This window comes from Leucopleurus acutus (assembly GCF_964270905.1).
Source record: "Leucopleurus acutus genome assembly, chromosome: 2".
In the NCBI taxonomy this organism is placed as follows: domain Eukaryota; kingdom Metazoa; phylum Chordata; class Mammalia; order Artiodactyla; family Delphinidae; genus Leucopleurus; species Leucopleurus acutus.
Genome location: NC_139143.1, coordinates 105,348,103 through 105,363,327, shown reverse-complemented (window position 1 = coordinate 105,363,327; position 15,225 = coordinate 105,348,103). Strand labels below are relative to the sequence as shown.

Genomic DNA, 15,225 nt, shown 5'->3' with positions numbered 1-15,225 from the left:
GTGAGAAAGGAGTACGTCTTACATGACACCTCACATTAGAAGGGGATCTTAGGGCTATATTTATTAGGTCTTTATGTTTTCCCAGTCACTGACATTATGTAAAGAGTACAATAATATTGAACAATTTATAATCTAAAAATTAGAATGCAGATAGGTTTTATGTTTGTTAAGTTGAAGAAATATTTGAGTACTATTGATTTTATCTGAATGTAGGAGTGGAAATTCTGCAGTCTGTAAAAGAACAAGTTAAAAATTGACACAGTACTCTAACTTACATACAAGTGATATTGTCTTATGTAAACAGATACCTGATACCTTGAGGAAGAAAAGGAAGGAGAAACAATGAAAAGTTGTTTAACTTAGAATGTAATAGGAGTCATAGAATGTAAAGAGTCGGTTGTTAAGTGTTGTGGAGCAGGATTTTGCTTTTCTTAAGCACTTAAGAGTGAACTTAAGTTTACTAACTTAGTGGAACTTATTATTTTTATTGTAGAAACAAAATTGACTATGTCAATAATGTAAAGTACCTTTAATTCATATTTCTTTCGCTTTTATAAATAAGATTTTGGGTTTTCCACAGGATTATTATGGACTTCAAGTACAACATATTGTTGCTACTTTTGGAGAATACTGTCTCTACTTCTGAGATAGTTTGGCAGGAAGATATATAAATGCCAGTGTCAGAAGTAAAGCCAGTTGTGATGAATTTTGTCATTATTTAGTACACAGTTATAGGTTGCAGTTTTAAAGTTTTGGCATCATGGAAGATAACGAACAAAAAGTTGCAGCTGAGGTCAGCATTACTTTTTCTGTTCATTTACTTGGAAAAACTTTAAAAGGTTTGTTTTTATACCAATAGCTGTTTCTGACTAGTGTAATGTGAATTTATATTTGCATAGCACTTTAAAATGTGTGTGTTTTCATATGTACTCTGTTGTGTCATTAACCTAAAATAGATTATAATATTATACTTAGGGAGTATATTTCAGAACTAATGTTTAGAAAATGTAAATATAGCTCACTCTAAAAACCTTAAGTTAGAAATTTAACCTTTTGTTTTTATAATAGAAGGAAAATTGATTTGCAGAATTACTTAGGTACTTAGTAGTCTTTAAAAATCTGTATAAATTTTTTTTTTTTTAACATCTTTATTGGGGTATAATTGCTTTTCAATGGTGTGTTAGTTTCTGCTTTATAACAAAGTGAATCAGTCATACATAAACATATGTTCCCATATGTCTTCCCTGTTGCATCTCCCTCCCTCCCACCCTCCCTATCCCACCCCTAAAAATCTGTATAAATTTTTTTTTTTTAAGTTGCTAGTCTCTTTCCTGCCTAAAGGAGTTCCTTTAGCATTTGTTGCAAAGCTGGTCTGGTGATGCTGAATTCTCTTAGCTTTTGTTGTCTGTAAAGCTTTTGATTTCTCTGTCAAATCTGAATGAGAGCCTTGCTGAGTGGATTATTCTTGGTTGTAGCTTCTTCCCTTTCATCACTTTAAATATATCATGACACTCCCTTCTGGCTTGCAGAGTCTCTGCTGAGAAATAAGCTGATAACCTTATGGGAGTTCCCTTATATGTTATTTGTCATTTTTCCCTTATTGCTTTTCATATGTTTTTTGTCTTTAATTTTTGTCAATTTGATTACTGTGTGTCTCTGTGTGTTTGTTTCTCCTTGGGTTTATCCTGCCTGGGTCTCTGTGCTTCCTGGAGTTGGTTGACTGTTTCCTTTCCCATGTTAGGGAGGTTTTCAGCTATTATCTCTTCAAATATTTTCTCAGGTCCTTTCTCTCTGGCTTCTTGGTCTGGGACCCCTATAATGCGAATGTTGGTGTGTTTAATGTTGTCCCAGAGGTTTCTTAGGCTGTGTTCATTTCTTTTCATTCTTTTTTCTTTATTTTGTTCTGTGGCAGTGATTTCCACCATTCTGTCTTCCAGGTCACTTATCCATTCTTCTACCTCAGTTATTCTGCTATTGATTCCTTCTTGTGTATTTTTCATTTCAGTTATTGTATTGTTCATCTCTGTTTGTTTGTTCTTTAGTTCTTCTAAGTCTTCGTTAAACATTTCTTGCATCTACTCAATCTTTGCCTCCATTCTTTTTCCCAGATCCTGGATCATCTTCACTATCATTATTCTGTATACTTTTTCTGGAAGGTTGCCTAACTCCACTTCATGTAGTTGTTTTTCTGGGGTTTTATCTTGTTCCTTCATCTGGGACATAATCTTCTGCCTTTTCATTTTGTCTGACTTTCTGTGATTGTGGTTTTCATTCTGTAGGCTGCACGATTGTAGTTCTTGCTTCTGCTGTCTGCCCTCTGGTGGGTGAGGCTATCTAAGAGGGACTGGGTCTTGCTCTGGTGGGCAGGGCCATGCTCAGTAAAACTTTAATCCACTTGTCTGCTGATGGGTGAGGCCATGTTCCCTCCCTGTTAGTTGTTTGGACTGAGGCAACCCAGCACTGGAGCCTACAGGCTGTATGGCAGGGCTAATGGTGCTCTCTGGGAGGGCTCATGCCAATGAATATTTCCCATAACTGCTGCTGCTAAGTGCCCTTGTCCCCACAGTGAGCCTCACCTGCCTGCCGCCTCTGCAGGAGACCCTCCAACACTAGCAGGTAGATTTGGTTCAGTCTCCTATGGTGTCACTCCTCCTTTTCCCTGGGTCCTGGTGCACACATGAGTTTGTGTGTGCCCTCCAACAGTGGTGTCTCTGTTTCCCCCAGTCCTGCGTAAGTCCTGCAATCAAATCCTGCTGGCCTTTACAGTCAGAGTCTCTGGGGATTCCTACTCCTGTTGCCAGACCCTCAGGCTGGGAAGCCTGAAGCGGGCCTCAAAACTTTTGCTCCAGTGGGAGAACTTCTGTGGTATACTTGTTTTCCACTTTGTGGGTCGCCCACCCGGCGGGTATGGGATTTGATTTTATTGTGATTGCACCCCTCCTACCATCTCACTGCAGCTTCTCCTTTGTCTTTGGATGTGAGGTATCTTTTTTGGTGGGTTCCAGTGTCTTCCTGTTGATGGTTGTTCAGCAGTTAGTTTCGGTGCTCTCGCAGGAGGAGGTGAGCACATGGCCTTCTACTCCACCATCTTGAGCCAATCTCTCTATATAAATGTTATTACAATTTAAAGACATTGACTGAAGATTTAGTTTTGTGGAACTTTTAGTGGCTGAAGACATAACAGCAAAATACAGATATTATTGTCTCAGTAGAATAATGGGCTTCATACACAGACCTAAAGATTATACATGTAACCTATTGGATATAATGTAGCCAGACTGATTTTCAGGTTTACCTTCAAGTACCTATCTCTGTTTGAAAAGACAAATAGAAATTATTAGTATATAGTGTTTTGAATATTTCAGAACTTAGTTAATGCATATCTAGTGCAATAATGATGGTATAAACAACTAATTTCTCACTAACCCTGATTAATATAAGGGTGGAAGTAGTAGTAGTGTGCATTAATGATATATATACTTTGTGTAATATATATTTTTTAAATGTTTAAGGCCTGTAAAGTATCTCAGAATTGGCTGACAAAGCATTGTAAAGGCAGGGATATTAGGGAGCGACTTTAATGGAAATGAGGGATATGTAATTAGCATATAAAATGTACTTAAATTATACCTTCTAGCATGTTTGAAAAACCTTTTTTTCCCCCTTAAGAGTAATAAATAATTACTGAGAAATTTTTTGAACTCTTAATAAGCTTACTAATATTTTTTGCACACAATTCTAACCAAGTCATCATCAAATCCAAATGAATGGAGCTTATTAGATGAACGAAGTTTTTGTTGTACATTTTTCTTTCAAGAGGTGAGATGGCATTTAAAAATAATAAAATTCAACTTTGTAAATACCAAACTTATCTAACAATTCAGGAGAAAAATAATGATTGGAAAGCAAGTACAAGATCTTTTATAGTGGCTAACCAAATCCTGAAATATTCCTGTGCAAAGGACTTTTAGAAGTACTAGCAGTGTGACTGTATCGAATAAGTATGATTATAGTATACACACACATACACAAAAATTATAATTATACATTATTATTATGCAATAATTATACACTAATAGTTTTACAATAGTTAATGATTATATATGTTATGTATTACTATATGTATACTCAAAGTTTACAATTTAAAAATTGAGACACTTTTAGATGAAAAAATTGAAATTACTTTAATAAAATTGTGTGTGTGTATTAGAATTGGAAGAGACCTGAGAAATCATATACAATATTAAATTTTAGCAAAATGGCTTGAAATATTTGTAGCTTATATATTTAGTAGCTACTTGTTGAAAAATTTTAAGAAAACTTTTAAATAAATCTTTAAAAGGAAAAGAAAGGATCTTAAATGTTTATCAGTAGGAGAATGGGTAAATAGAAGGTCTGCTTATTTGTTGGAACAACATAGAGTTATTAAAAGCAATGAACTAGGTCTGTATATCAATGTAGATGGCAAAACAATGCTGAATAAAGTAAGGAAGATGCTGAATAATGTATACAGTTTGATACCATGTATGTATATTAAAATATTTAGGCTTACGGATATTTCTATATAGGTGTATAAAATTTTAAAAGTGCACTGAAATACATACTCCAAATGTATGACAATAGGGGAGGGGAAAAGGAATAGGACTTAGAATTTGGCTTAAAGGGGACTTTAACTGTTGTGTTTTATTCCTTTAAAAAAGGAAAGGTAAGCAAATGTGACAAGATTGACAATTGTTAGTTCTGGGTGGTAGAATCATGGATGTTTGTTATATTCTTGGTACTTTATTGTATTTTTAAAATCCATTTTTTTCCCTCAAGAAAGATCTATTATTTTTCAGGAGAATTTGGAACTTTGTGATTATAAGACTAGTTTCTATATAACTAAGAATCCCCAAAAGTTGCTGAAATCCTTTCAGTGGGAGTATGAAATGGTCTAGTTACTTTATTTTACCTTTGCTGCTAGTGTTCTTGAGTTTAGAGATTTCCAAAAAACTTAATAAAAATTGACAGAATCTATATCAAAATATTATTAGATGTCTTTGAGTGGTGAGATTATGGTTCAAATTTTTACTTATTAATATAATTTTTAAGTTTATTAATTTTTTCTCACTAATAATATGCTACTTTTTAAAGTAAATAAAATAATAAATGCTTTTTTAGAAAAACCAGAACAAACGAAAACAAAGGAAAGCAATCCGAATGAAATAGTGCCATTTACTCTAGTGACCAGGAAGAATACATTTTTCAGGTCTTAGCTGTTAAGGTAGAAGTGGAGCATCTAAGCATCCTGTCTCTTTGACATTGCTATAAATCTGAGAGCCTCACTGAACTCCAAGTGGGTTTACGGAGCTTAGTAATCGGGGTCTTTAATGGAACATGGGTAGTAATTTGTGGACTGGTTCATGACGTTTTTGAAAGTAAACTGAATGAGGCTCCATTTGTGAAAGAACCTAACAGTTTCTTATTATTGATATAAAAGTTTCTTGGATAGGAAATTTTTATGAAACAGAATAATCTGGAAACCAGAAGATTGGCAACACCTGAAAGGATAAAAGAAGGGGAATTCGGCGGTAAGAGAAAAAAATGTAGGAGAGACTGAAATTAAATCTTAAACATGAAATTGGTAAAAGATTGTTTTCAGTTATAATGAGAAAATATTATAGACTTTACAAGGAAGAAAATGTTACTCTTGTAAATTATAGAGGTGGAACATAATCTTTTTTTGGTCTATTTCGTGTTTATGTATTTGCTTTGCATTTAGGGGTTGTATTAAGTGAAAGTACTAACTTTTACCTATATTGTACTAAGTGAAAGTACTAACTTTTACCTATATTGTACTCCAACCAAACTAAGTATTTGTATATCTTAGAAATGCTAGTATTTTGAATTTTTTCATTTTGAGTTTTTTCTTCCCTTAGGCAGAATTGTAAATTAAATTGTAATTCTTTACACGTGATCTAGTGCAAATGAGCATGTGTTTGCATGTATTTTACTTCTCAACTTCATATTAGAAAAGCAACGCCGTTCTTTCCTCCTGTGTGTCTCCTCTACTCCTCATACAGAATACTTCACTTCTGACACTTCTGGTCATCACATGTATGTGAGGTTTTTCCCCACACCAAGCAATTCTCTGCAACACCAGCTGGATGTCCTACTTCAATTCTCACACTGTCTGTCTGGAGATGGTATCAGATCCCACACGTTAAGGGCTCAGTCCCACAAGACTGCTCCCACCCCACGTCATATGCCAATCACAAGTAGTAGGTCCTCAGGTTATGCACAACTTCTGTCTGACTTGGACTTGGCTACAAATCAGAGGTTCTCACGACCTTCTCCTCATGTTTGATTAAATTGCTATAGTGGCTCACAGAACTCAGGGAAACACTTATGTTTACCGGTTTATTAAAGGATATGATAAAGGATACAGATGAACAGTCAGATGAAGAAATACATAGGTCAAGGTCTGGGAAGGTCCCCAGCACAGGAACTTCTGTCCCCATGGAATTGGGGTGCCTCACCTTCCCTGTGTGGATGTGTTCACCAACTTGGAGGCCCTCTGAACCCTATAGTATTGTGATTTTATGGAGGCTTCATCATGTAGGCAAAATGGATCATTAACTCCATTTTCAGCCCTTTTGCCTTCTCAAGAGATGGGGAGTAGGGGAGCTTGGGGGATGGGGCTGAAAATTCCAAGCTTCTAATCATGCCTTGTTCTTTCTGGTGAGCAGCTCTCTTCAGAAGCCATCCAGAAGCCTGCCCAAATTTGCCTCACTAGAACAAAACACACTTCTATCACCCAGAAAATTACAAGGGTTTCAGGAGCCCTGTGTCAGGAACTGGGGTCAAAGACCAAATATTAGAACAAAAGATGCTCCTAGTGCTCTTATCACTTAGGAAATTACAAGTGTTTCAGGAGGCCTGTGTCAGGAGCCAGCACCAGAGACCAATATATATGTTTTTCTATTATCTCACAGACTTAGAAAAACAAAACAAAACATTGTGAGAGACTAAAAATATTACGAACTGTATTATCACAGTGAATGTTTATATTGATGTTGTATGTACTTGGAAATGGAAAAGCAAAATTGTACAAATAGTGTATCCTGGCTTAGAATCTGACCTTTAAATTTTCATTTGAAAAGAAATCAGAGTATTGCTGTTGTAACACATACATTATGGTCTTAGTTGTACAGAATAAACAAAAGACTTTCTTGAACAGGTTTGAAATAATTGTTTGACATTTCCCAGGAAAATCAAAGGCATGTGCTAAATGCAGATTGCTGGCAACTTGTCCTCCTTTTATACAGAGATAAAGGCCACCGGGAAGTCATTTGAAATTCTACAGTAGCTTGTAATGGGATCTGCAGAACTTGATATTTAACTTTATAACTGTTATTTTCAATTAATAATTATAAGACCTTGAACAAGTCATCTAACTTCTCTGTTCACTATTTTCTGTATTTTAAAATGAAGATATTGTACTAGATGATTTCTAAAGCATCTTCCACTTCTAAAATGCTATAATTTTATTTCACACTAGGATTCTTCTGCAAATGCAGATTTATAAAAATGAGATAGTTGGTTGATAAAGTGGTTGTGGCATTTTACATTCCCATTAGCAAAGTTGAGAGTTCTATTTGCTCTGAATCCTCTTCAACACTTGGTAGCATCAATTTTTAAGATTTTAGCTATTCTAATAGGTGTATAATGTTATCTCATTGTGACTTTAGTTTGTATTTCTCTAATGACTGTGATGTTGAACATCTTTTCATGTGCATATTAACCATTCATTTATCTTTTTTTGGTGAAATATCTATTGAAATCTTTTGTCCATTTTAATTTGGGTTGTTTGTCTTCTACTCATTGTGTCGTAAGAGTTCTTTATACATTCTAGGTACAAGACCATGGTCAGATTTTTGTGTTGAGAATATTTTCTCCCATGATGTGTTTTGCCTTTCATTATTTTTACAGTGTCTTTGGAAGAGTAGATTTAAATTTTGATGATGTCCAATTTTCCCATATTTTTCTTTTATGGTTTGTGCTTTTTGTATCCTAAGAAATCTCGGCCTATTTTTATTTGGCTATGATTTTCTCCTATGTTTTCTTCTTGAATATTTATAGTTTTAGCTTTTTTAAAAATAAATTTATTTATTTAATTTATTTTTGGCTGTGTTGGGTCTTTGTTGCTGTGCATGGGCTTTCTCTAGTTGCAGTGAGTGGGTGCTACTCATTGCGGTGGCTTCTTTTGTTGCGGAGCACGGTCTCTAGGCGCGTGGGCTCAGAAGTTGTGGCACGTGGGCTCTAGAGCACAGGCTCAGTATTTGTGGCGCACAGGCGTAGTTGCTCCACGGCATGTAGGATTTTCCCGGACCAGGGCTCGAACCCGTGTCCCCTGCATTGGCAGGCAGATTCATAACCACTGCACCACCAGGGAAGTCCCTGTTCTGGACTTCATTCTATCCCATTGACCTATTCTGTCCTTATGTCAATATCAGTCTTAATTACTAGGGCTTTATAGTAAGTCTGGAATTTCAGTAGTTTAACTCCTTCCACTTTATTCTTCCTTTTCAAAATTGTTTTGCTGGTCTAGGTCCTTTGTATTTTCCTATAAATTTTAAAATCAATATCAATTTCTACCAAAAAAGTCCTTCAGAGATTTTGTTTGAGATTGAATCTTTAGATGAATTTGAAGCAAAGGATGTGACCTGGGGTGGAGAGGCAGTTGAATGATCATGCACACTACATTAAGTCCTTCCTTGAAGGAGGATCTTAGTGGAGCATCTCCAAGTCTACATACCGTGGTTGATAGTGTTGTTCAAATCTTCTATATTCTTACTGGGTTTTGTGTGTGTGTATATTCTATGAATTACTGGGAAAGGTGGGTTAAAATCTCACATTCTGACTGGATTTACCTGTTTTTCTTTTTAGTTGTCAGTTTTTGCTTTATGTATTTTGAAGCTATGTTATTAGCACATATACATTTATAATGGTTATATCTTCCTGATGTGTTGATTCTTTTATCATTACAAAGTGTCCTTTAATTCTAAAAATAATTCTTATGTAATCTGTTTCGCCTGATATTAATCTAACCCCTCCAACTTTCTCATAGTTATTTTCCTCATGGCTTTTATCATTTTCCATACTTTTACTTTTTAACATATTTGTATCTTCATATTTAAAGTGAGTCTCTTAGAGTTAATATTAAATTGCTTTAGGAAAAATACAGAAACTTTGCTACTTTTATTATTGAGGGAAGCCAGGTGGAGGGTACATGAGAACTTCTGTTCTATTTTTTTCAATTATGTAAGTCTAAAATTATTTCAAGAATGTTTATAATTGCCTGTTGGTTGCTGCATTTTTGTAGTAACTTCTCTAAAATTCTTGTCTGATAATTCCAACATCTGTATCAATTATATGTTGTTGTTGTCTGTTGATTTGTCCTTATTCATCCTAGTTGAGATTTTTTTTCCTGTCTTTTGGAATGCTGAGTATACTCATTTTGGGTTGTATCCTGGACATTTTGAGTGTTATGAGACCTTGGTTCCTATTTAAATCGTCTATATTAGTAGGCAGCCACTGGAGAGGGAGGAATGGTGCTGCGTCTTTGCTGACATTCACCTTATGTAGGGCAGGAATGGTTGGCAGGGCTCTGCCCCCGTAGTCTTTGTGGCTGCATCCTGGTGGGGGATGGGAGGGCCACCACCTCTGTTGTCATTTTTGCAGGGTTGGGATGCTCAGCAAGGCTCTGCCCCATAGATTATACAGCACCCATTTGGGAGGGTTGCATCCTTCAGGGCTGCTGTCTTCCCAGTCCTTTGGTTGGAGACAGTGGGTTTTTTCTTATGGCTTTTTTGTTGTTGACCTACACCTGTTGGTGGTTCCAGGTTGTAAACTGCTGTCACACCCAGGGTGAGATACATGAATGGCAAAAAATCTCAAGATTTTTTAATCACTCAAGATCTGCAGTCTCTAGCCAGTCTCTTTTCTACAAGAGTCTCCTTGTAGTTGCTTTGTCTTTGGTCCAAGGTTTATAGTTGTAATTAGCAGGAAGAATAGGATGGAATGCACTTTATCTTGTTTGGAACCAGACATCTCTTACTGTTTTTTTTTGTTGTTGTTGTTTTTACTGGTTTTTAAAATATTTATAATTTCTGTATTTTCTATTTATTTGCCCTGTGTATTTTGTTTTTCAGGCAAATGAAGATAAAACAATGTCAGCCAACCTAAAATACCTTTCCTTGGGAATTTTGGTCTTTCAGACTACCAGTCTGGTTCTAACGATGCGTTATTCTAGGACTTTAAAAGAGGAGGGGCCTCGTTATCTGTCATCTACAGCCGTGGTTGTTGCTGAACTTTTGAAGATAATGGCCTGCATTTTATTAGTCTACAAAGACAGCAGTAGGTATCTAGGTTTTTTAAGATCATTGCAATTTATTTAATTATTTTGGAGTTATTCACATGTGATATATATATATAGTATATATGTATAGATACCTATATATATGACATATATATATAGGTAACTACACATTTGAACACTTGCATTATTGAAGAACATTTCAATTTTTATTTTATTAAGATGGTTTTAGTCTAGTAATAAAGGTATTTTATTCTTATCTATGTTATGATTCATGTCCTCTGGTTAATGCTGTAAATATGAAACAAAGTTTCTTGCATTAATAAAAATTTGAGAATAAGTAATTTAGAGGAGTAATAATTTTTTACTAAAGTCAAGGCTTTTTTATTTTATTTGCTGCATGATTAGTCCAGCAGTGACTAATTTGATATAGTTTTTCTAAAAAAAAACTTTATTGAGGGAATTCCCTGGTGGTCCAGTAGTTAGGGCTCCATGTGGTTAGATTATTTGGGGGTACATTAAAATGAAAAACTTATATATCAAACCAAGTGAGAAGACAAGCAACAGATTGAGAGAAGATGTTTACATCACAGGTAATCACTAATAATTAATATCCAGAATGTACAAAGAACTCCCACAACTCAATAAGAAAAAGATAAACTCAACAAAAAAAGGGACAAAAGATATAAATAGGCAACTCACAGAAGAGAAAACCTGGGTGGCCAATCAATGTATAAAAAGATGTTCAACCTCTCTAGCAATCAGAGAAATCAGATTAAAGCCACAAGACTCAATTCTACTACCCTCATACTGCTAATGAGAAAAATATGTGACAGCATTAATTATTTAAAAATTTAATTTTAAAGATGAGCTTATATTTTATATTTTTTCTGCTAAAACTAAAATAATCTTTTGGTAAATTTTGTTTTACTTACATAATTTTTTTACCATTATTTTAGTCAGGAAAGGCTGAATATCAAGTAGCATTCTTTAGTTATTTTCATTTTGGAAACTAACACAACATTGTTACTCAACTAAACTCCAATAAAAATTAATTTTTAAAAAGGTATTTTCATTTTAAAACAGTTTTCATAAAGTTTGCAAGTTTTATGTTACGAGAGAAAATCATCTGTGAAGTGTATTGTTGGTAAGGTGGTAGGGTTCCTTAGAATTTCTCCCTTCTTTGGGGATTTATATATCTCTTAAAGTTCTTTGGACATTTTTTTGTGATTGATACTGTGGGTTGGCTAGCTCAGAGTCCATTTTTAACTCCTTTCTCACTTTCTTATATCTAATGTGGAGAATATAAAAGAAAAGAATTGATTTTCCAGCTCCCTTGCAGCAGGGAGTAGTTATGCAACACACAGTCTTGGTCAGTGAGAGGGAAGAAGATGCCTGCTAGGCCACTGTTTCCTCCTCCTCTTTCTTCCTTCCGGAAAGAAGAACCAGAGGTGCATCAGTCAGTTGGCAATCTGTAGCAAAAAATCACGTAGACAATACATGAAAAGCATGAAAATAAAAAGCCAATATATATACAGAGAGAGCTAGGTCCCTGATGTCATCACGGAGCTGCTGTGGCAGCTTTTGACCTGAACTCATGACATGTGAGACACATCCCTATGGGTTTGAGCCACTGTTGGTTGGGTTTTCTGTTGTTTGAGCCAAACCCACCTCCTGATATCCTTCTTTTTATGATTAAAGTCTTCATAATTATTAATTGGCATTAATGGCTGATGATAAAATACATTATAAAATACAAGGTATCAATATTATAATATTGCTATGATAAAGTAAGAATACTTGGTTGACAAATGAATACTTTGAGGTTTTGGTTATCATAAATATGTGTATATATAATCAATTTGATTTATTTCCCAATGAAATATATATTTAATATTTGAAATATTAGCATCATTAAAGGTATAGGTATACCTTATTTTACTGCAGATATTGTGTTTTTTATAAATATAAGATTTGTGGCAACCCTCCATTGTCAGATGATGGTATTTTTTTAGCAATAAAGTCTTGTTTTGTTTTGTTTTTTTGCGGTATGCGGGCCTCTCACTGTTGTGGCCTCTCCCGTTGCGGAGCACAGGCTCCGGACACACAGGCTCAGCGGCCACGGCTCACGGGCCCAGCTGCTCCGCGGCATGTGGGATCTTCCCAGACCGGGGCATGAACCCGTGTCCCCTGCATCGGCAGGCGGACTCTCAACCACTGCACCACCAGGGAAGCCCTAAAGTATTTTTTAATTAAGGTATGCACATTATTTTTTTTATACATAATCTTATTGCCCAGTTAACAGACTACAGTGAAGTGTAAACATAACTTTTATATGCACTGAGAAACCAAAAAAAATTCTTGTGACTCACTTTATTGTGATACTCACTTTATGGCAGTGGTCTGGAAATGAACCTGTAATATCTCTGAGGTACGTCTGTATATTTTAGACCTAAAAGTATCTTAACATGTAGCCAAATTTTCATTTTTTACAGGTGAAAAAACTGAGGACTTCAGAGAGAGTATGTAACTTATTTGGAGTTACTTAATCATTGATTTTGTCCATTTCATGTTTTTTCTAGAATGTAGTCTAAGAGCACTGAATCGAATACTACATGATGAAATTCTTAATAAACCTATGGAAACACTTAAACTTGCTATTCCATCAGGGATATATACTCTTCAGAATAATTTACTCTATGTGGCACTGTCAAATCTAGATGCAGCTACTTATCAGGTATTTAGAATACATTTCTAGTAGTGTTTCTAAGAAAGAAAGAAACAAACAATAATATTAGCTGTTTTCTTTTTCAGGTCACATATCAGTTGAAAATTCTTACGACTGCATTATTTTCTGTGTCGATGCTTAGTAAAAAATTAGGTGTGTACCAGTGGCTCTCCCTAGTAATTTTGATGACAGGAGTTGCTTTTGTACAGGTAACTATTCAAGATAAGTATAACTTTTACTTTTATCACAGTTTCAGACCTCATTTTGGAAAATATGGTTCTGTTATTTGTTGAAGAAAATGCTTATTCTTACAACTGACATTTTTTGAGGGCTTCCTTTGAGCAAGATACTACATTGGGACTATAAATGACACAAAGAAGTAGAATCAAATTATCTGACGTAAAGAAATGAACAGTCTATTTAGGGAAATAAGACACTGTATGTAAAACAAAGCTGTTTTTTACTGAGTATCTGGACATTTGAGATCAACCACTCCCTTCCTATTGTCTCTCAGCTTCCCTGATACCACTCGCTCCTGGTTCTTTTCACATCTTTCTAATGATTCCTTATTGGTTTCCTTCCTGGGGTCCTCTTTCTTGATATTCCCATTAGATATTGTGTTGTTGATAGGCTTGTTATTTCTCTTAAATTATTTCCTTATTTTTGGAGATTTCATTCTTTCTGAAGGTTTTTATTAACACATATGCTGATAGCTTCTTGGTCTGTGTCATCAGCTCTGGTTATCACCTCTAGTTTCAGATTTATATATCTAAAAGCACATTGGACATCTTTGTTTGGTTGTTCAATAGGCCTTATAAACTCAGTGTATCCAAAGCTGCACTTTACCTTTTCCCCACCAAACCTGTTCTTTATTTCTGTTTTTTCCAGTCATGATTTACTTAGCCTGAGAGTTGTCCTAGACTCTTCCTTTAGCCTGTACATCCAGTCAATCACTAAGACTTTCTGATTCTGCTTTCTAATACTTCTTGATTCTGTCCTTGTCTATCACTAACACTTCCACATTTCATGCCTTCTTTGTGTCTCAAGTAATCTTTTGCCTCCTAATGGATTTTTTTTTTTAACTTCTGTCTTACAATTCAGCCTCCACTTAGTCACCACTGTGGTCTATCTAAAAGAAATCCAATCATGTCAATCTCCTGCCGTCCAAAGCCCCCCTCCCCTACAATCACTTTCCTCAGAGTGTGGTATGTATATTTTGAATAAATATTTCTAATAGTTATTTAAGTGGTTATTAGAAAAATATAATTGGCATATCAAACCCATATTTTCATAGATTCTGCTTAAGGTAAGGTAAAGTTGGTATTCTGTTTTTAAAAGTGAGGTATTTTAGGGCTTCCCTGGTGGCGCAGTGGTTGAGAATCTGCCTGCTAATGCAGGGGACATGGGTTCGAGCCCTGGTCTGGGAGGATCCCACATGCCGTGGAGCAACTAGGCCCGTGAGCCACAACTACTGAGCCTGCGTGTCTGGAGCCTGTGCTCTGCAACAAGAGAGGCCGCAATAGTGAGAGGCCCGCGCACCGTGATGAAGAGTGGCCCCCGCTTGCCACAACTAGAGAAAGCCCTCACACAGAGACGAAGACCCAACACAGCCATAAATAAATAAATAAATTACTAAACTCCTACCCCCAACATCTTCTTTAAAAAAAAAAAAAAGAAAGAAAAGTGAGGTATTTTAAATTAAAATATCAAGTAATAGTTTAGGGAGAACATACATTTGACAAAAACCATGAAGATGATAGGGAAATAAGTGAAGTTTTAGGAACACTGATCTACAGAATAAAGCTCAGAATGGTTAGCATGAAATGGACCTTCCATAATGAAACATCAGCTCCATACTCATTTTTGCTGCTCCAACACTTCACACTCTGAATTTCTACAACTGAACTGCTTGTGGAGGCTATTTTGTGCATCTGTGCATTTATTATACTTGTTCTCTTTTTTAGGGTATTTTTGAAATTATAAATTACAACAGTAATATCACTATGGGAAAAAAAAAGTGATTCTAAGTTTTTCTTTCAAAAGCTCTTCTCTGCAATCCCCCAGAATGGTATTGGCTGTATTTTTACCTTAAGGTCTAAGAGTGGACTCTAAATGTGTATTTTGTAAAATATTATAGGAA

At 35.4% G+C, this 15,225-nt stretch overlaps 1 protein-coding gene across 3 annotated transcripts in view; it reads left to right on the top strand.

The window, feature by feature from the left end:
• SLC35A3 (solute carrier family 35 member A3) overlaps window positions 1–15,225 on the top strand; it is a 71,044-nt gene that overhangs the window by 38,790 nt on the left and 17,029 nt on the right. For 2 of the 3 annotated variants that reach the window (XM_082833515.1, XM_082833517.1), the window contains exons 2-4: window positions 10,194–10,398; window positions 12,940–13,094; window positions 13,172–13,294. In XM_082833515.1, coding sequence (XP_082689641.1) covers window positions 10,212–10,398; window positions 12,940–13,094; window positions 13,172–13,294 — 465 coding nt within the window. In that variant the 5' untranslated portion in view covers window positions 10,194–10,211. Of the gene's footprint in view, window positions 1–10,193; window positions 10,399–12,374; window positions 12,615–12,939; window positions 13,095–13,171; window positions 13,295–15,225 lie in introns of those variants that run through there. The other variant, XM_082833516.1, reaches the window with a different exon arrangement.